General features: G+C 44.6%; 1 protein-coding gene across 1 annotated transcript in view; it reads right to left on the bottom strand.

Moving 5' to 3' along the window:
• The window catches only part of RAD21L1 (RAD21 cohesin complex component like 1), a 106,015-nt gene that overhangs the window by 21,693 nt on the left and 62,265 nt on the right, over positions 1–22,057 (bottom strand). Inside the window, exon 10 of the mRNA XM_069751049.1 lies at positions 6,613–6,712. Coding sequence (XP_069607150.1) covers positions 6,613–6,712 — 100 coding nt within the window. The remainder of the gene's footprint in view (positions 1–6,612; positions 6,713–22,057) is intronic.

Raw genomic sequence — 22,057 nt, 5'->3', positions numbered from 1 at the left:
CTGGAGATGCAGCAGAATCACTCACTCCTATATTACCTCAGGCAGGGAAATGTGTTACCTCAGAAATCAGCAGCTGTGATCCCCTGATGTTTTGTCTTTATACTCTCTTATCATAATCAACTTATGCAACTCCCCCGGGTCAGGAATTGTGGTATGTGCCAACTATAAACTGGAGCAGCTCTCCATGGTCAGACACAACAAATACACAGTACATATCAGGGGCATATTTATAATATCACAGCACAGGATAATTTTTTATTACACATCCAATTGTGGAACTTATTATATCAAAATCTTTTGGGATTAACCTCTTCCTGACAAGCAACGTATATACACTACCGTGTAAAAGTTTAGGGTCACTTAGAAATTTTCTTATTTTTGAAAGAAAAGAACAGTTTTTTCTAATGAAGCTAACATCAAATGATTCAGAAATACACGCTATACATTGTTAATGTGGTAAATGACTATTCTAGCTGCAAACGTCTGGTTTGTATGTAATACAATATCTTCTTAGGTGCATAGAGGCCCATTTCCAACAACCATCACTTCAGTCTTCTTATGGTACTTTTTGTTTGCTAACTGTGTTAGAAGGCTAATGGATGGTAAGAATACCCTTGAAAACCCTTGAGCAAGTATGTTAGCACAGCTGAAAACAGTTTGGCTGATTAGAGAACCTATAAACCTGACTTTCCTTTGAGCTAGTTCTAGTTGAGAATCTGGAGCATTACATTTGTTGGTTCCATTAAACTCTCAAAATGGCCAGAAAAAAAAAACTTTCATGTGAAACTCGACAGTCTATTCTTGTTCTTAGAAATGAAGGCTATTCCAGTGTGAGAAATTGCCAAGAAACTGAAGATTTCCTACAACAGTGTGTACTACTCCCTTCAGAGGAGAGCACAAACAGGCTCTAAACAGAGTAGAAAGAGAAGTGAGAGGCCCCGCTGCACAACTGAGCAACAAGACAAGTACATTAGAGTCTGTAGTTTGAGAAATCGACGTCTCACAGGTCCTCAACTGGCAGCTTCATTAAATAGTACAGTAAAAACGCCAGTGTCAACGTCTACAGTGAAAAGGCAACTCCGGGATGCTGGCCTTCAGGGCAGAGTGGCAAAGAAAAAGCCATATCTGAGACTGGCTAATAAAAGGAAAAGGTTAATATGGGCAAAAGAACACAGACATTGGACAGAGGAAGATTGGAAAAAAGTGTTATGGACAGACGAATCCAATTTTGAGGTGTTTGGATCACACAGAAGAACATTTGTGAGACACAGAACAATTGAAGAGTGCCTGAAGCCATCTGTCGAGCATGGTGGAGGTAATGTAATGGTTTGGGGTTGCTTTGGTGCTGGCAAAGTGGGATATTTGTACAAGGTAAAAGGGATTTTGAATAAGGAAGGCTATCACTTCATTTTGCAAGGTCATGCCATACCCTGTGGACAGCGCTTGATTGGAGCCAATTTCATCCTACAACAGGACAATGACCCAAAGCACACCTCCAAATTATGCAACAACTATTTAGGGAAGAAGCAGGCAGCTGGTATTCTATCTGTAATGGAGTGGCAAGCACAGTCACCAGATCTCAACCCCATTGAGCTGTTGTGGGAGCAGCTTGAACGTATGGTACGCAAAAAGTGCCCATCAAGCAAGACCAACTTGTGGGAGGGGCTTCTGGAAGCATGGGGTGAAATTTTTCCAGATTACCTCAGCAAATTAACTGCTAGAATGCCAAAGTTCTGTGTAACACCCCAGGTAACCAGTTGTTACAGTGATGTTGCCTTCTTTTACGGGAGGGTGATATCATGCTTGGAGGATTTCCTTTACCAGGTAAGCACCTACATGCAACACATTCTGAATCCAGGCCATAAGGGGGAGCTCTGAACCCGGATTCAGGGGAGCTTCCCCCAGACGTATGTATTCTGGTCTGGAGGAGGAGTTAGTGAGTTGTTCAGAGACAGAGAAGGGGAGAGGAGTGTGAGCAGAGAGTGGGGCCGTGCAGCCACGTGTGAGCTGCAGCTCCAGGAATGGAAGATAACCTAAAGGGTTGGAATGTAGTGAGAATCTGAAGGAAGGAGCAAAAGAGAAGGAAAGGGCTTAGAGGGGAACTGTGACTGGGCACCCTCTGAGCCGAAGAGCAGGACCGGGCACCGGGAGACCAAGGTTATGTTGAACTCTAGGTCGCATAGCAGAACCGGAGGGCAAAGGACTTTATGTAATTTGTCCGCACCCACACCTGAAGGTGCAGCAGTACACAAAGAGCCCGGGTCGTGATAGAGACCCTATAAAAATGCTTGCACTGTCCACCATACGGTTAACTGTCCCAGGACAGGAGAGAGAGGACTTTGTAAGGGAGCCGCAGGCAGCAAGGACCTCGCATACGAGCGTGAGCAGGAAGGCTTACGGACCTCACCTGGGAGAGGGATCCACCATTGCCTCCATGCCGGCCAGATCACATCACCATCTCTTGCTGGACTGTGGCTGTTTACAACCAAGTAAGCCAGGTAAAGACGCTACAACCATTTTTCCTTCATTTATTTGCTGGCATTCAACACCCTTGCCATACACATCGGGAGCCCTGGGGACCAAGCTTCACTTGTGGGAAGTGATACCATCTTACTGTCGTACCATCACCCCCAGAGGACCCTTTTAAGCAGCATCGGTCACCCCTGACTGAGTACCTCAGATAGCGTTATGAACTTTTATTGCTTTACAACTCCCTTTAAAAACTATCCCTTTTACTTGGGCGCCGGGACCGGGTCGCCGCCACCGTTACCTCCCCTTTAACGACGACCGTACCCGGTATCGAGTACTCCTAGGCCCTGGTGGGCGACTCATCTGCAATGCTGTAATTGCTGCAAAGGGAGCATGCTTTGACAAAAGCAAAGTTTGAAGGAGAAAATTATTATTTCAAATAAAAATCTTTTTTTCGAACCTTGTCAATGTCTGGACTAGATTTTCAATTCATTTGGCAACTCATTTGATTAATAAAAGTAAGAGTTTTCATGGAAAACACAAAATTGTCTGGGTGACCCCAAAATTTTGAACGGTAGTGTATACAGCACAACGTTCCCACAAATTGCCATATATACTGCACCATGGTCGCATGGGCTCACGATGAGCACCACCTTATGGTCAATGCCTCATGGTAATTCAAATGCGGGTGTCAGCTCTATGTGAGAGCTGACACCTTGCAGCAACGCCCACAATTAGTGCTAGCACTGATCATGGGCATTTAACTCCTCTAATACCGCTGTCAATAGTGACAGCGACATTGCGGGGCATCGCAGAGGGAGTGAGCTCCCTCTCTGCTCCCATTGACTCAACATGAAGAGATCGCTTTTGCTGATGGTCTCCATGGTGACCCTGGGCCGAGAGGTGGCCTCGGGGTCTGCAAAGAAGGGTGGCCTGTCAGCTCATGCTAAGAGCATGAGCTGACACGCTTCCTCCCTGCATGTCAGATTTATACTCTAAAAAATAAATTTTAAAATTACAAAATAAAGACCCCCCCAATATATATATATTCAATAAATACAATTGTTTATGTAAAAAAAAAGTACACATACATAGTTGTGTTTGTGTTTCTCCTTCTGCTTTTTTCACTAACTGATGAGCTTTGTGCCAGACAGTGGATGTATACTGCTGAGAAGGTAGGTTTTTTTTTGCCTGTCGCAAGCCTCCTAGCAACAGCAGCATAAGCCTATGCCTGTGGCCTTATCAATTTTACCACACGTGGAATGGCAAGAAAAAAATAATTCTGAATTGCTGTTTTTTTGTGATTCTGCCTCAAATATTGGAATATAAAGTAATAAAAAAATGTAATGTGCCTGAAAATGATGCCAATAAAAACCAACTCGTCCGACAAAAAAAACAATCCCTCACATGATTGACAGACGAAATTTGGAAAAATTATAGCTATCAAAATATCGCAATAAACAAACAAGTTTTTTGCAATAAAAAGCATCTTTCAGTGTGTAACGGCAGCCAAACATAAAAACACAATATAAATCTGGTATTGCTGTAATCACACCAATCAGAAGAATAAAGTCGTCTAATCGCTTTTACCGCATGAGAAACTGCGTAAAATATAAATAAAACCAATGCTGTTGATTTGTTCATTCTGCTTCCCAGAGATCGCAGTAGGGCTTGGGTCACATTTATCCTGCTCTCTACGCGGAGCGCTAACACCGGAGTTTGTGTAAATCTCTCAAATGCGTGTTTCAGATGGAACCCCCAGCAGAAGATTCCCTATAATGAGGCAGATAGAGGCACTGTGGACACCGTCTGCCTTTTGGCCTGGCGCTGTTCGTCTTCTTAGGCGTACATAAAACCATAGTCAGCCACAGTTTTGTGCACTTCTGAAAAGAAGGACACAGCTGAACAGAGCTCAGATGGAGTCCAGAGTAACTTTGCTGTCTCATTATAGTGAATGGATCCATTGGAGTTTCATCTGTCACGTCACTTGGAGATTTAGATGGAAATCCCGATGTAAGTGCTCAGCGTAGAGTGTCGGATAAATGTGAGCCCAAATATTATGTAAAATGTTGCCAACAAAAGTTTCAACTCAATCCACAAAAAAATCCCCACTCAGGTCCATGATCTAACAGAAATATACAAAGGCTCTGGAATACCGCTACGGCTCCTCGCCTCCAAAAGAAATCTCTGACAACGGCATTTAAATTGCGCAAACCAGATGCACGTCTCAGCTACCGTCCATCGGCGCCCAAATCACATGACCGTGGGTCATCGATGTCTTGGCATGGCAACCAGGGTTCTGCAGGAGACCCCTGTGGTTGTCATTGCTGAACTGCTATGAGCACTGCCCGATGGTTGGCGCCAGATGAGCATTTTTGTTACACATAGCAGGGCTCGGTTGCAATGACAAGGATTACCGTGGGCGGACCCATTATGGACATAACTGTTTATCACTCACATAATGGTAATTCTGCTTCACGTCACCTGTCTTATCTATGGCATTTTTCTGTGCATTTTTCCGCTGTCTGATGGTTCCTCCTTAAAGGAACCCTCCGACAGACACATTGAATCTCTGGCCGAGTGCCCCTTTGAGGCCGCGGGCTCCTCCCTCTGCCCGTCCTTTGCAGCTACCTGGGTAGCCAAGGCTGTCTCTGCCTAGGCAAAACATCTCCGCAAGGTTATCATCTCTGGTGCCCTTGCAAATGAGCTGGCTGACGTAGGGGACCAGATCGACCAAGCGAGAAAATACCTCTTGTCCGCGTCCCTCGATGTTTTTAAATACATCAGATAGGACTGCTCTACATGGGTATACCTTGACGTTTGGTGGAGCAGTTTAGTATACATTTTTTGCAAAAAACGTATCAACCAAATACCCTGTTTTTTACATCTTTTTACTAGCACTTGCTGACTACTATGATTTTTTCGTACCAGTTGTTTTGGTTTTACTGTGCTCTTTTGGGTCTTCAACTTTCTTGGTGGTGTGTGAACATGTTCCTACAGACTTGTTCACTGTGCAAGTAACCCATGTGTTTCTGTATCCATAATTATTCTCTTGTGTCTACAAGACTAGGGAGTTATCCACCACTCCTTGTGGGCTATCTGCACAAAAGCGGTTCCATTCAGCGTGTTCACATGGACGTTTACTCTCTGAACCCTGCTCATACAGGTAATATACAGATGATCAGGTTTTTAAATACATCAGATAGGGATTGCATACATCAGTTAGGACTGCTCTACATGGGTATACTTTGATGTTTGGTGGAGCAGCTTAGTATACATTTTTTGCAAAAAAAAGTATCAACCAAATACCCTGTTATTTACATCTTTTTACTAGCACTTGCTGACTACTGTGATTTTTTTGTAACGGGGTTGTTTTGGTTTTACTGTGATCTTTTGTGTCTTCAAATACTTTAATGGGTTGCAATGACAAGGATTACAGTGGATGGACGGGCCTGCCACGGTAATCCTTGTCATTGCAACCCATTAAGGTATTCATATTTACTATTATGTATTGTTACTTTTGGATTGCATCCTAATATGGATCGTACACATGTACTGTCGATATACAGTATGTACCTAATGCCTGTGACATGCCTGCCATTAGCGTTCTATCTGGATGCAGTTACATCTGATTTTATTCTTGTTTAGCCCCATTTGTCCCTTTTTCCTGTTCCAATGATAATAAAGATTTAGACTTTGTTACTCTTAGGCTATGTGCACACGTTCAGGTTTTTTCGCTTTTTTTTTGTGGTAAAACGCTATAATAACTAATTAAAAACACATACATTATGCATCGTATCATTTAGAATGCATTCTGCATGTTTTCTGCACATGATACGTTTTTTTTCCGCGAAAAAAACGCATCGCGGTAAAAAAAAGCAGCATGTTCATTAATTTTGCAGATTTTCTGCGTTTTTCCCGCTTTTCTATGCATTTGGGAAAAAACGCATAAAAAAACGTGTGAAAAACGCGGTAAAAACGCATGCGGATTTCTGGCAGAAATGTCCGGTTTTTGTCAGGAAAATTTCTGCAAGAAATCCTGACGTGTGCACATACCCTTAATGGGCTTTTTGACTGTTGTTTTTTGTCCTTTGGTTTTGCTTGCTATTCTAAGATGCAGCAGTGTTTTATCTGCAGACATACCAATCTCTTCTTGCTCGTGGCGGGGTGTTTCAGTTGCAGGCTCTGCCGGCTCTTTCTGCAGTGCTCTGGAGACATTTGCCTTCTGGATTTGTGCAAAAAGCTGTATGGAGTTGTATATATACAAGTGTCAGTTTCACCGTGTTTACTCATTTCAAACAATTGCTACTTGTCAAAGGGAGAAATAAGTACAGAATATTTACATAAGGCTACGTTCACATTAGCGTTGCGCCGCCGTGCGTCGGCGACGCAACGCGCGACGCACGCTAAAACGCGCGCAAAAACGCGCGCGTTTTGCGACGCGTGCGTCGTTTTCCGACGAAAATCGGACGCATAGAAAATGCTACATGTAGCGTTTTCTTGCGTCCGACGCTAGCGTCGGAAACGACGCACGTGGCGAAAAACGCCACCAAAACGACGCACGCGTCCCCTATGTTAAACATAGGGGCGCGTCGCCGCTGCGTCGCTGCTGCGTCGCCGCTGCGTCGCCGGCGCAACAGCGACGCACATTGGCGGAACGCCAATGTGAACGTAGCCTTAGTGTTACAAAATGCACATAAACCCACATATCAATTAGGCTTTATACGCATAGATTTATCATGGTCACTTATACGTATAGCGTTAACATATTCCGCAGCACTTTACAAACATTTTTTCATTACTGTCCCCATTGGGGCTCACAATCTACATTTCCTACCAGTATGTGTTTGGAGTCTGGGAGAAAAGTGGAGAACCTGGAGGAAACCCACACAGACACGGTTAGAACATAGAAATGACTTGTAGATGCAGTTGTTGGTTCCTTGGTCCATATCCCACTAAGTAAAACTGCGAAAGACGCAGCAAATGTGCTGTCTTCTGCACAATAATTGATTATGTAGCCTCCAGTACACATGAACATGGCATTATTTGGAGCACACACTGCATTTTCCACCCTACAGAATATTCTATGTACTGTATTTTATTAAGGCCATCTACTTACATTTGCATTGAAATAAACTATACATAACCAGGATATTTACCATATAGGATATACAGATGTTGCTTTGGAATACTCCTCTGTCTCCTTGGCGATTGGTCTCTCTAACCTTTGCACACAGACTTCCTGATCTTGATACTCTACTCCCTGTCATCCATTAAGTGTCTACTTTAGTTACCAAAATATTTAGAATTGAGAGTCCTCAGTGGTTGATACCTTTTAATAGCTAACTGAAAAGATGGTAAATTGCAAGCTTTCGAGACTACTCAGGTCTCTTCATCAGGCATAGACTAATAGAAATTCTGAAGAATCACATTTATGCATTTATTACAGAAGACAAAGCAAAAATTACATAGTAGTCTCGAAAGCTTGCAATTTGTTAAGATCTTTTAAGGTAGCCATTAAAAGGTATCAACCACTGAGGACTCACTCTCACTTCTAAATATTTTTCTATCCACTGACAGACATGGTACCAAGATATACAGTATATCTTTCCTGTACTTTAGGTACCAACAATTTTTTCTCTCTCACTTCATTGGGGGACAAAGGAAACCAGGGGTGTAGGCTGCTGCCACTAGGAGGTTGACTCTATGCAAAAAAAAAAGGGTTAGCTCCTCCCCAGCAGTATATACCCACCAACTGGCAGAAAGCTATTCAGTTTTAGCTTAGTGTCAAGTAGGAGGTGGACACAGGGCTGCCCTCAGCCTCGTTTCTACTTTAGGTTTTTGTTGTGTTTTATTAATCATCTCTCTTTTTCAGATTCAGCTTGTGATCTGGGCGATGGAGTGTAATTGGTCACTCCGCTCTCCCCCCTAGTGACCGGGAGCACAGTGTGGGAATGTGTCACTACTGTACCCTCTCGTGTCTACCAGACAGGACCCCTTGCTTCCTAACACTTCAAGCGTGTTTGGGGCATCCGCAAGACTGAAGATGCGGATTGGTCCTTGCCACCCGTCCTCCAGAGCCTGTCGTTCAGGGTAGGAAGACATTATCGTTACCCGACGACCAATGAAGATGTTCAGTGGCCCAACGGTCTGCATGCAAGCCAGTCTTCCAGCACCAGTTTGCGAAGAGGGATGCGGGATCTTCAGGACAAGTATTCATGCGGCAGTGCAGGGGCTCTGGAAAAAAAAGAAACATTTTAAAATTAATGTTGAGATATTCCTTTAAGGATCCTAGCCAGGGGGTAAAATAGCGGTCCTTCGGTCCCATCCCTCGCTCCCTCGGCACCTACAACACCATCCCTCTCCCCCCTGCGGCTTCCTTGCCCAAATTTAGTCCCCGACTCCAGCTGCGGTCTACTACTGGGATAGGCAGAAAAGAGAAAAGGGAAATCCACCGGCACGTCCAACAGGAGAATAAAAGTTACTATTTATTAGAAAAAACTTTAAAACATGATAAAAAAATGAAACCTCAGAAACCTCACCAAGCGGGAAACTCTGCGTGCGCTACAGGCTCTACCCATGACTCGGCTCCATCTTCACGCCGTCTGCAGGTTCCCACATGCAGCTCCCGGTCTACAACCTGCTATCACTGCGCCTCTGCCCAACGATCTCCCGGAGAGGGTCCAGGTCTGCGGGGGGGGGTCAGTTCTCATCCCTGGCAGCTCTCCCCTGGTACTCTGTCTCTCCTTTCTACCACCTTCATCTCATCTATGTCTAACTCTAGGGAAAATATTTAGAATTGAGAGTCCTCAGTGGTTGATACCTTTTAATGGCCAACTGAAAGGATGGTAAATTGCAAGCTTACAAGAACTACTCCGGTCTCTTCATCAGACATAATCTAATAGAAATTCTGAAGAATCACATATTTATGCACAACACAGCACAGAAAAATGCCATAGATAAGATGGGTGGCGTGAAGCAGAATTACCATTATGTGAGTGATAAACAGTTACGTTCCAAAGTTCTTGTCTCTTTCGAGAAGAGCTGGACAAGATTATCTCCAATGCCATGTCAGGAATGGGTACGTCTCTACCCCAACAGAGATCCAAACGTACACCCCGTTGTACTGTTCCCTTTTGTTCCTTTCCCACCACAGATTAACCCTCGACAGGACAAATCCCCGATGCGTCAAAGGAAAAAGGTCCTCCTTTAAACCAACCCCGATTTGGCTTTCAAGACCCGCTCAACGCCGGCCAACCAGGTCAGGCTCCAACAGATTCTCCTCAGCATGACTGGTTGCCCCCACCTGGGTGGCCTCTCAGGGTAGGCGTAGTCTCCTTCAGTTCCGGGAAGAATGGCTATCCATAGTCGACGACCCCTGGGTCCGAGATGTTGTCTCCTACGGTTACAAGATAGAGTTTTCTACTCTCCGTCAATTTCGTTTTTTCGAGTCCCGCCCACCGAAGAATGCCTGTCTCATTCCAGGCTTCTTCAAGGCTGTCGACTCCCTCCTCAAGGCTGGCATTATCGTCTCCGTTCCCACATGAGAGTGCTCCTCAGGTTTTTATTCAAACCGGTTTGTGGTCCCCAAAATGGACGGTTCAGTTCGTTCCATTCTGGACCTCAAATTACTAAACAAATATGTGAATCCCTTCGATCCATGATAGCCTCCATGGAGCCAGAACAATTCCTCTGCTTGGAGACATTCAAGATGCCTACCTGCACATTCCCATCTTTCCCCCACACAAGAGGTTTCTTCGCTTCGCTATTCAGGGACTTCACTTCCAGGTCACAGGGCTTCCATTTGGCTTAGCCACTACGCACAGAGTTTTTATGAAAATAATGGTAACGATGATGGCCATTCTACACAGCAGGGGCATCCTCGTCATTCCCCATCTAGACGACATACTCTTTAAGGCTGCAACACCCCTGGCGTGCCAGGAGAATCTACGGATTATTCTAGACACTTTTCCATCTGGGCTGGATCGTCAACACCGCAAAGCCATCTCTAATCCCATCCCAATGTCTTGTTTCCCTGGGAATTCTTTTCGACACCATCCAGGCAAAGATTTTCCTATCCAAGGAAGTGTCTCTAGCACTTATGCGTGGGGTTCGGCCTCTCAGACGTCATTCTCCCTGCTCCCTTCGCTTCTGCATGAGTGTACTCAGCAAAATGGTTGCTTCAATGGTAGCAGTCCCATTTGCTCAATTCCACACGCGTCCTCTCCAACTCTTCCTTCTAGTGAGATGGGACAAGTCGATCTGCTCCCTGGATCGGCGTGTCTCAATTCCCCTGCGGATAAAGCAGTCCCTGAAATGGTGGAGTGCTCTCAGTAGGCCCACCTTGGGAGGTCCTTCCTCTCTAATCGTTGGAAGGTAGTCACAACAGACGCCAGTCTCCTCGGCTGGGGAGCAGTATTGCAAGATTTGATGGTCGAGGGTCGATAATCAGCTCAGGAGTCATCCCTTCCAATCAACATCCTTGAACTCCGAGTGATATTCCTCACCCTGCTTCACTGGCAGGAACTTCAAGGACAACAGATTTCAGTTCAGTCCGACAACGCCATGGCGGTGGCGTACGTCAATCATCAAGGGGGAGAACTCGAAGTTGGACAGTGATGTCAGAGGTCGCTCGGATCTGATCTTGGGCCGAGCAGAATGTCCCACCAATTTCCACAGTGTACATCCCAGGAGTCGAAAATTGGGCGGCAACTTTCTCGTCCCAGGGTCTCGCAGCAGGAGAATGGTTGTTCAATCAGTCAGTCTTTCACAGGATCTGTCTCAGGTGGGGGGGACTCAAGACGTCGGCCTCATGGCGTCCAGACTCAACCACAAAGTTCCTCAGTTTGTGTCCAGATCTCCCAACCTGCTAGCAAACGGATCCAATGCACTAGCAATACCCTGGACACAGTTCTCCCTTCCATACCGATACCTGTTCCCAACCCATCCGCTGATTCCCAGAGTAATCAAAAAGATAAAAGGCATAAGGAATACCGGTCATACTCATCGCTCTGGATTGGCCACAAAGACCCCTGGTATGCAGAGTTTGTCAACCTTCTAGTGGATACGCCGTGGAGACTTCAAGATCTTCTGGACCTTTTGTCGCAGAGGCCCCTCTTCCACCAGAGTTCTAAGTCGTTCAATTTAATGGCATGGCTGTTGAAGCCGCAGTCTTAAAGTCGGCTGGGTTCTCCGATCAGACCATGATTAAAGCAATGAAGCCTTCATTCTCTCGCATCAACCATCATACGTGGAAGGCGTTTTACGCTGGTGTGAGACTCAGGTCGCTCCAATGGTTTTTCACTTCCCATCCATTTTGTCCTTTCTGGAGTCCGGACTGTCCCTTAGTTCTATTAGGCTGTGTGCACACGTTGCGGTTTTTTCGCGGTTTTTCCCGATAAAAACGCTATAAAACCGCAAAAAAACGCATACAATAAGCATCCCATCATTTAGAATGAATTCCGCATGTTTTGTGCACATGATGCGTTTTTTTCCGCGAAAAAAAAACGCATCGTGGTAAAAAACGCAATATGTTCATTAATTTTGCGTTTTTTTTGCGGATTTCCCACTACAAAATGCATTGGGAAGTGTCCGGAAAAAACCGCGGCAAAAACGCATGCGGTTTTCTTGCAGAAAATGTCCGGTTTTTCTCAGGAATTTTCTGCGAGAAATCCTGAACGTGTGCACATAGCCTTAAGGGACAAGTTTCTGCCCTTTCCATTCTTTTTCAAAGGAATCTGGCTGTTCGCCGACAGCTCAAGACATTCATTCAAGAAGTTGCTCACTCCATTCCCCCCTACCGACCCCCAGTGGAACCCTGGGATCTTAATCTAGTGCTCGACGTCCTGCAGGAGTCTCCGTTTGAACCACTGCGTGAGATCTTTCACACTACTTTCCTGGGAGGTCGCTTTCCTGGTCACTATTACCTTAATTAAACAGGTTTCAGAGCTAGCAGCTCTTTCTTGTCGCTCTCCTTACCTTACAAGTTGGTTCTACGTCCGGTTCCAGCCTTTCTCCCCAACGTGGTTTCCAGTTGTCATCTAAATAAGGACATCGTACTTCCATCCTTTTGTCCATCCCCCTCTCATCCCCGAGAGCGGTTACTAAACAAATTGGATCTGGTGAGAGCTCTGCGCATTTACCTATCCAGGACTGAGCCTTTCTGGAGCTCAGATTCTCTGTTCATCATCCCAGAAGGTCCACGGAAAGATCTCCCTCCGTACAGGTCTACCATTGCTCGATGGTTCCGTTCCAATGTTCTGGAATTTGTGCTCTTATGTCTTTTTCTACTTCTCTTACTGCTTTTTCACTAACTGAATAGCTTTCTGCCAGTTGGTGGGTATATACTGCTGGGGAGGAACGAACCTTTTTTTTGCATAGTATAAACCTCCTAGTGGCAGCAGCACACACCCATGGTTTCCTCTGTCCCCAATGAAGGCTCTGAGAAAAAGATTTTACGGTGAGTACCCAAAATCTTGCTATTCCTCTTGGGGCCTCCTTCTACCCCTTAACTCCCGGAGGTATTTTCGTTTTTTGCTCCCTTTCTTCTCAGAGCCATAACTTTTTTATGTTTCCGTCGATATGGCTGTGTGGGGGCTTGTTTTTTGCAGGACGAGTTGTACTTTTGAGCGACACCATTCGTTTTACCATGTCATGTACTAGAAAACAGGAAAAAAAAGTCCAAGTGGGGGGAAATTGCAAAAAAAAAAGTGCAATCCCCAGCTTGTTTTTGCTTGGCATTTTTTACTAGGTTCACTAAATGCTAAAACTGACCTGCCATTATGATTCTCCAGGTCATTACGACTTCATAGACTCTAAACATGTCTAGGTTCTTTTTTATCTAAGTGGTGAAAAAATATTTAAACTTTGATTTAAAAAAAAAAAATTTCGCCATTTTCCGATACCCGTAGCGTCTCCATTTCTCATGAGGGCTTATTTTTTGTGTACCGAGCTGACGTTTCTAATGATATCATTTTGGTGTAGATACGATCTTTTGATCTCCCGTTAATGCAATGTCATGGGGACCAAAAAACGTAATTCTGGCTGTCACGGATCGCTGCTCCGTGGTGTCACTTATTCGTCACGTGCCTGCTCTCACACGTGACTTTGGGTTGTGCCTGCAAGGGTTAATCTATCTCCCCACTCTCCGTCCAGCATTCAACCTCTGTCCTATGCTGTAATGGGAGCATAAATCACACACCGACCCAGGCCACACACCCGCTCATACGCGCTGCCACCACTCATCGAATACATGGGCGATGAGTCCCAGAAATAACTAATCAAAATATGTTTATCACTCATAAGGTCTCACACACCTCTAGGCTATGGATTCTTTAGAACATTCAAGATTCAACTTATTAAAGTTTATACTTTAATAGAAAAAGATTAAAAGCTTACAAGAAAAAGGTATAAAAATATGATAATAAAAAGACATACAACTTATGCAAGACAGTATAAAATAAAGAGGAGGAAACTTACAGAAATCATCTAACTTGTAGTCTGCTTTCTGCTCCCTGAGGGGGGGGGGGGTGAATGTAGTTGTGGAACACATCAGCTTTTCAGGCTGCCCTCATCATGTGAACACCATTCTCTGTCTGCAGCCTAAATTTATAACTTTGGTCTGAGGTCAGGTTTCTAGACCGGCCCCTCAGGCCAATATCATAACTGCTGCCTGTTTGATTGGGCCACGGCCGCGCTACTAATGAATATATATTATTTTCCTCTGGAGACATGTGTGAAATGGTTCCCAAGGATACCTTCCCTCCAGCAGCATTTAAGGTACCTTCACACATAACGATATTGTTAACGATATCGTTGCTATTTGTGACGTAGCAACGATATCGTTAATGAAATCGTTCTGTGTGACAGCGACCAATGATCAGGCCCCTGCTGGGAGATCGTTGGTCGCTGAATAAAGTCCAGAACTTTATTTCGTCGCTGGACTCCTGCTGACATCGCTGGATCGGCGTGTGTGACACCGATCCAGCGATGTCTTCACTGGTAACCAGGGTAAACATCGGGTAACTAAGAGCAGGGCCGCGCTTAGTAACCCGATGTTTACCCTGGATACCATGCTAAAAGTAAAAAAAAACAAACACTAGATACTTACCTAACGCTGTCTGTCCTCCAGCGCTGTGCTCTGCACTCCTCCTGTACTGGCTGTGAGCCGGAAAGCAGAGCGGTGACGTCACCGCTCTGCTTTCCGGCTCACAGCCAGTACAGGAGGAGAGCAGAGAAGCAGAGCGCAGCGCTGGGGGACAGACAGCGTTAGGTAAGTATGTAGTGTTTGTTTTTTTTTACTTTTAGCATGGTATCCAGGGTAAACATCGGGTTACTAAGCGCGGCCCTGCGCTTAGTTACCCGATATTTACCCTGGTTACCGGCATCGTTGGTCGCTGGAGAGCGGTCTGTGTGACAGCTCTCCAGCGACCAAACAGCGACGCTGCAGCGATCCGAATCGTTGTCGGTATCGCTGCAGCGTCGCTTAATGTGAAGGGGCCTTTAGCATCTCCCCTCCAAGACCTCAGAGGTGTCAAGTGTTCCTTTGTTCTTGGCTCTAGCTAGACCCCCTGGTGAGATATGGAGACAGAATTCCTACTCTTCACAAGGAAGTACATATTAACACCTAGGTGCCACTGGCCTTCAGGACAGATGCTACATTATCACTAGACAGATGTCAGAGGTCACTACACACATATAGATATATATCATATATATACACATATTCCACCACACTGGCGTTTTGACTTTTTTTCTTGCTACGCTGTTTAGCAATCAGGTTAATCCTTTCTTTTGATAGATCAGGCAATTCTAAACACAGCGGTACCAGATATGTGTATGTTTGATTTTTTTAATTTTATTTTGAATGGGGAGAAAGAGTGGTGATTTGAACTTTTATATTGTTTTAATATGTTTACATTTTTTTAACTTTTGGCATGCTTCAATAGTCTCAATGGGAGACTAGAAGCTGCCACAACCAGATCGGCTCTGCTACATACAGGCGATGATCAGATCGCTTCTATGTAGTAGAATTACTCACTTGCTATGAGCGCCAACCACTAGGTGGAGCTCACAGCAATCTGGCAGTGACAATCATAGAGGTCTCTAGGAGACCTCTGGTTGTCATGCCAAGGAGTTAAATGCCGCGGTCAGCGTTTCACAAGGGCATTTAACAGGTTAATGGCCATGGGTGGATCGCGATTCCACCTACGGCTATTCCAGGCACATGTCAGCTGTTCAAAACATGGGGGCGCTGCTGACAGTACCATAATGCAGAGCAGATTAAAAGACATGGGAATTCTGAGTGCTACTACCCCTTGGCAAAGATTACAAAAATTAGTACAAAATATTAAAGCGCATATCTCTGGAAAATTACAGTGGATTTGAAGAAAAAAAAATGGAATACTCTGGAGCATCAGGAGAAAAATTAGAGCAAAAATTGACCACTTTTGTACGAATACCCCATACAGACATTTCTATACAACTGAGCTCCATATAGTGTTTATTTAAGGCAATGTCCCAATATAACCCTAAGACATATTCATTTGAAAGTTTTTTTCTTTTATGCTGGAAGAAAGATTAAAAATTGTAATGGCAGTACTTCCCGTTTACATTAGGGAATGCTGCCTGTAAATGATAATGAGGCAGGCAAATGATCATAAGGAAAAGACCCTTAATGAATTGTGTTGCAAGCAAAAGTGAGTCAGGCAAAAATCATGTAGATATTGTGACAACAATGAGATCAAGCAAAGTGTGGAAAAAAACATTTCCATTATAGAACATTAATAATAATAATAATAATAATAATTAATGTAATTAAAACATTAATTCAAATACATTACACTGGGGAGTAAAGTGTAAATGCAAAGCCCTTAAGATATGGCGGTAAGTAATGGTCAGATAAATACAGGAACACACACAAAACCGTACTATTCCTGCCATCCCTTATACAGTATTATAGCTCTATACAATCGGCAGTTATCCTGGACATATCATGAATACAGCAGAGTAGAGGAAAAGATTTTTTTTGTTCTTCAGACAGTGTGAAAAACTTAATTGACTTGAAACCAGCTTTTTTTCTATATGTATATCATATACATGTTTTATGCATAATCCAACTATATAGCAACTTCTGTCATGCTGCAAAAAAACCCATAAGAATAACATGAGAATGCAAAAAGACCACCTGATAAGATGAGCTCCGTACTCAGCTATCTCTGGCAGTTCCATTCTTAGGATTGGTCAAGGGTCTCATTGATTTGACCCTTACAAATTCACAACTTTAAATGTAGGGAATAAGAATTTTTGGACTTACTGCAATTTCCCTTTCTCGTATCCATCACTGGGGACACAGGAAACCAAGGGTGTACACTGCTGCCACCAGGAGGCGGACACTAAGAATTACAACCTTAAGAAAAAAAAAAAAGTATCTTCCCTCGGCAAGCTACACCCACATACTGGCAATCAAGTTATTAAGTTATCAAGTTAGTGGAAGAGAAGTAGCTAGGGTTTTGGTTCAAAGGAGGCGAAGCTTCTGAGTGGGCCCCTAACCAGGTAACCTTGATTACAGCTGGGTGACGCACCGTAGTAGTGGAGGAGCACCTCAGCAGATGACCGCGTTATTATAATAATAATAATAGTTTTATTTATATAACGCCAACATATTCTGCAGCACTTTACACTTTACAGTTTAACAGTTTCAAACACAACAGTCATAGGTAACAACGTTAACAATACAATAAAGCAAAATAAGACAACCCTGCTCGTGAGAGCTTACAATATACAATGAGGTGGGGGAGATACAAAGTACAGGTGTGTATTTACAATGATGTATTTACAATGATGGTCCAGCCATCTTCAGGGGGTGGGGGATAGATGGAGATAGTGAATGGGCTACACACACACACATAAAATGACTGATTAGTTAACGTGGTAGGCCGCTCTGAACAAATGTGTTTTGAGCGAGCGCCTAAAACTATGCGAGTTGTGGATGGTCCTAATATCTTTGGGTAGAGCATTCCAAAGGATTGGCGCAGCCAGGAGTGGGAGGTACGGATTAGTGCAGTGGTTAGTCGAAAGTCATTTGCAGAGTGCAGCGGTCGGTTAGGCCGATAGACAGAAATGAGGGAGGAGATGTAAGGGGGTGCTGCACGGTGGAGAGCTTTGTGGGTGAGAATTGTATCCTGTAATGAATGGGCAGCCAGTGTAATGACTGGCGAAGAGCAGATGCATCTGAGTAACGATTAGCCAGATGGACAACCCTGGCTGCCGCATTAAGGATAGACTGGAGAGGGGAAAGTCGATTAAGGGGTAGGGCAATTAATTGAGCGTTGCAGTAATCCAGGCGGGAGTGGATCAGGGCGACAGTGAGGGTTCTTGTTGTCTCCATGGTGAGAAAAGGGTGGATTCTAGAGATGTTCTTTAGGTGTAAGCGGCACGAGCGGGCAAGAGATTGTATGTGGGAGGTGAAGGAGAGATCGGAGTCAAACATAACACCCAGACCGCGTGCCTGCTGCCGGGGTGTTATTATGGTGCTACCCACGGAGAGGGAAATGTCAGATTTAGGGAGGTTAGTAGACGGCGGGAGCAGAAGAAGTTCAGTTTTGGAGAGGTTGAGTTTCAGATAGAGAGCGGACATGATGTTGGAGACTGCAGACAGTCAGTGGCGTTCGGTAGTACAGCTGGGGTAAGGTCAGGGGATGACGTGTATAACTATAGTCTGCTGATGGTCTGTCCAATTGGGGCTGTGTAGAGGGAGAAGAGAAGGGGGCCAAGGACTGAGCCCTGAGGTACCCCAACAGAGAGAGGAAGAGGAGATGAAATGGAGCCAGAGAACAGAACACTGAAGGAGCGGTCAGAAAGGTAGGAGAGAGCAGTGTCCTTAATGCCTAGTAACTGGAGCCTAGAGAGTAGGAGAGGGTGGTAAACAGTGTTGAAAGCTGCAGAAAGGTCGAAGAGAATGAGCAGAGTGGTCACCGTTACATTTTGCTGTCAGAAGGTCATTGGTCACCTTGATGAGTGCAGTTTCTGTCGAATGTAGGGGGCGGAAACCGGACTGTGAAGGGTCTAGGAGGGAATGAGTGGAGAGGTATCGGGTAAGGCGGGAGTAGATCAGGCGCTCCAAGAGTTTTGAGATGAAGGGGGGATTGGAGACGGTCTGTAGTTCTTTGTAGCAAAGAAGAAAAAAAACCCAGCTCACCAAGTAGCCACCGCAGGAGCACGGTCATCTCATGAAGAAAAGAAAAAATCGTTTCAGCTCCAAATAGTAAAATCCAAATTCCAACTTTATTAAGCCAATATAAAAACAACGGTGGACATATGCTCTACATGTGCATATCAGGACACGAGCGACGCGTTTCGATCCTACACGGATCTTTATCAAAGCTACATATGAAATGGTCATCAACCAATATATAGACCCTATATACCAATGGCATTCAAATGAACGGTCACATGATCGTATGGGCGGTCCTTCATGAATACACATAGTAATGGAAAAAAAAAAAAAGGAGAAAAAAAAGGAGAAAAAAAAACAAAAAAAACACGAAAACACTATGATAAAACAAATCTGTGATAAACCACATAGCAGCAACATATATAAACACATTCTAATAATGAAACATTAATTTGTTACATCTATTCAAACCTGTGGGAGATCGAGTGCTGAGATGGTAAATCCAAAAGGCCTCACGGGTATGGAGGCAACGAATAGTGTCTCCACCCCGTAGAGGTTTATTAACACGTTCAATCCCGTATGCCCGAAAGAATTTGGTGCTGCGAGCATGAGCAGTGAGGCCTTTTGGATTTACCATCTCAGCACTCGATCTCCCACAGGTTTGAATAGACGTAACGAATTAATGTTTCATTATTAGAATGTGTTTATATATGTTGGTGCTATGTGGTTTATCACAGATTTGTTTTATCATAGTGTTTTCGTGTTTTTTTTTCTCCTTTTTTTTTTCTTTTCATTACTATTTGTATTCATGAAGGACCGCCCATACGATCATGTGACCGTTCATTTGAATGCCATTGGTGTATAGGGTCTATATATTGGTTGATGAACATTTCATATGTAGCTTTGATAAATATCCGTGTAGGATCGAAACGCGTCGCTCGTGTCCTGATATGCACATGTAGAGCATATGTCCACCGTTGTTTTTATATTGGCTTAATAAAGTTGGAATTTGGATTTTACTATTTGGAGCTGGAACGATTTTTTCTTTTCTTCATGTAGTTCTTTGTGCAGGATGGGTCGAGGGTAGGTTTTTTTTAGTAATGGAGTAATGATAGTGTTTAAAGGAGGAGGGGAAAATGCCAGAGGAGAGGGAAGAGATTAAAAATTGTAGTTAGGCGAGTTGTGACCACTGGAGAAAGAGACTGGAGGAGGTGTGAGGGAATGGGGTCGGTGGTGCATGTAGTCGGACGAGAAGAGGAGAGGAGCTTGGAGACTTCTTCTTCTGTGATGGGATCGAATGTGGAGAGTGAGCCAAAGGAGATGCAGGGAGGGATGGGAGTCATTGCACTTGGTGTCTGGGAGCGGATTTCCTGACGGATATTGTCTATTTTCTCTAAGTGGGAAGCCAGGTCATCAGCACAAATGTCTGTGAAATGGTCTTGTGCTTTTGGCCTGAGGAGGGAGTGAAAGGTGTTAAAAAGTTTCTTGGGGTTGTTATCCGTGAGGATATCAGGGTGGTGTAGTAGGATTGTTTGGCAAGGTGAAGGGCAGACATATAGGTCCTTAACATAAATTTGAAGTGTATGAAGTCTTCTGGTGTGTGAATTTTCCTCCATAAGCGTTCAGCACTCCTAGAGCATCGCTGGAGAAATCGGGTTTGCGATGTGAGCCAGGGCTGTTTCACTCTGTATGGTGGTTCTGAGGGTGAGGGGAGCTACTTGGTCAAGAGGGCTTCTAAGAGTGTCATTGTAGTGATGTACAGCCAGATCAGGACAGGAAAAAGAAGAGGGGACAATGATGAGTGTAAGGAGCCTGATAGTGTATGAGGGTTAATGGCATGTAGATTTCTGAATGTGTGGTAGGTAGGAGAGTGCTGGGGTGGACGAGGAATTGTGAGTGTGAAGGATAGAATGTTGTGGTCAGAGAGGGGAAGCGGTGAGTTATCTAGGTAGGAGATTGAACAGAGTCGGACAAAGACCAGATCCAGGGTGTTACCGTCTTTGTGTGTTTCAGAGGTTGAGAGCTGTGAGAGGCCTAGAGAAGTGGTTAGTGATAGAAGCTGGGATGTAGATGTGGAAGTTGGGCTCTTAATGGGGATGTTGAAGTCTCCCAGGATAAGGGTTTGTAGTTCTGAGGACATGAAGTGCGGCAGCCAGGCTGAGAAGTGGTCCAGGAAGTGGGTGGGTGAGCCTGGGTGCCGGTATATGACCGCTACTCTGAGGGAGAGGGGACAAAAGAGCCTGATGGTGTGGGCCTCAAAAGAAGGGAATGAGAGTGATGGAACTGGGGGTATAACCTGGAACGTGCATTGTGGGGACAAGAGTATGCCAACTCCACCACCAGGTCTGTTTGTGGGTATCGGGGAATGGGAGAATTGTAAGCCACCATGGGAAATGGCAGCAGGGGAGACAGTGTCAGAGTCCTGGATCCAGGTTCAGAGTTGTTCACAAAGTAGTTGTGCAGGAAAGGAAGCTTGTTACATACAGACCGTGGATTCCAAAGGGCACAATTGAAAGAGAGAGATGAGGGAATGCAAGTAATATTAATAAGGTTAGTATGGTTTTGGTATGAGGTAGGGTAGCGGATGAGGTTGGGGGATGGGGGACCGGGGTTGGGGGAGATGTCCCCCGAAATCAGTAGGAGTAAGAAGATAAAAAGCAAGTAGTTTTTGGAAGTGTATGAAGTTTTTTTTGTGCAGTGTGTTTGGGCAAGATGGGCTGAGGTTTTTCAGGAAGGTGAGAAGTGCATGGGAGCTGTACATGGGAGAGGAAAGGAGAGAGGAGCTGATGTATATGAGTCGTGGTGGAGGGGGGATTGGGCGGTGATTGTGGATTGCAAGGGAGCAAAGGAGGATAGGAATAAAGCACATGGATAAAAGGGAGAGCAGAGTGTTGGTTACCTGACTCCTGCCCTGACTAACTGCCATGGAATAACTGCTGTATCACAACGCTCATCTTCGTGACGCTTTGCTTCTGTGATGCGTGCATCCCTAAGGATGTTTCAAAATTTATAGTCCAGACTGCTGGGTCAGAAGAGATGGATTGTGGGACCAGGGTGGGGATGATTTGGCAGCTGGGGCCAGCACACCAGGGTGTTTAAATGATCAAACACATTGTGGCTGGCAACATGCTATAACACCTTCCACCTGATAGTATCTAGAGTGGCCACAGTCATGGATATACATCAAACAGTGAGTAAATCGCACAATGCAACCAATGAATTATACAAATCATTAAGCAGGCACATTAAAATAGGTTGCTAGATGGTAGAGTGGCAGATGACAGACAGCAAGCAGAGGGAGTTTATACCATTAGAGTCTACTGAAGATAATCTCTATATAAAGACCACTACTGATATTACCGCCATATGGTCAGTGATAGATACCAGTCCTACAGAACATATAAGATCACAGCA

The sequence above is a fragment of the Ranitomeya imitator genome, chromosome 2, assembly GCF_032444005.1.
Source record: "Ranitomeya imitator isolate aRanImi1 chromosome 2, aRanImi1.pri, whole genome shotgun sequence".
NCBI classification, from domain to species: domain Eukaryota; kingdom Metazoa; phylum Chordata; class Amphibia; order Anura; family Dendrobatidae; genus Ranitomeya; species Ranitomeya imitator.
The sequence above is the reverse complement of the archived record's forward strand: the minus strand, read 5'-3'. Positions and strand labels throughout refer to the sequence as shown.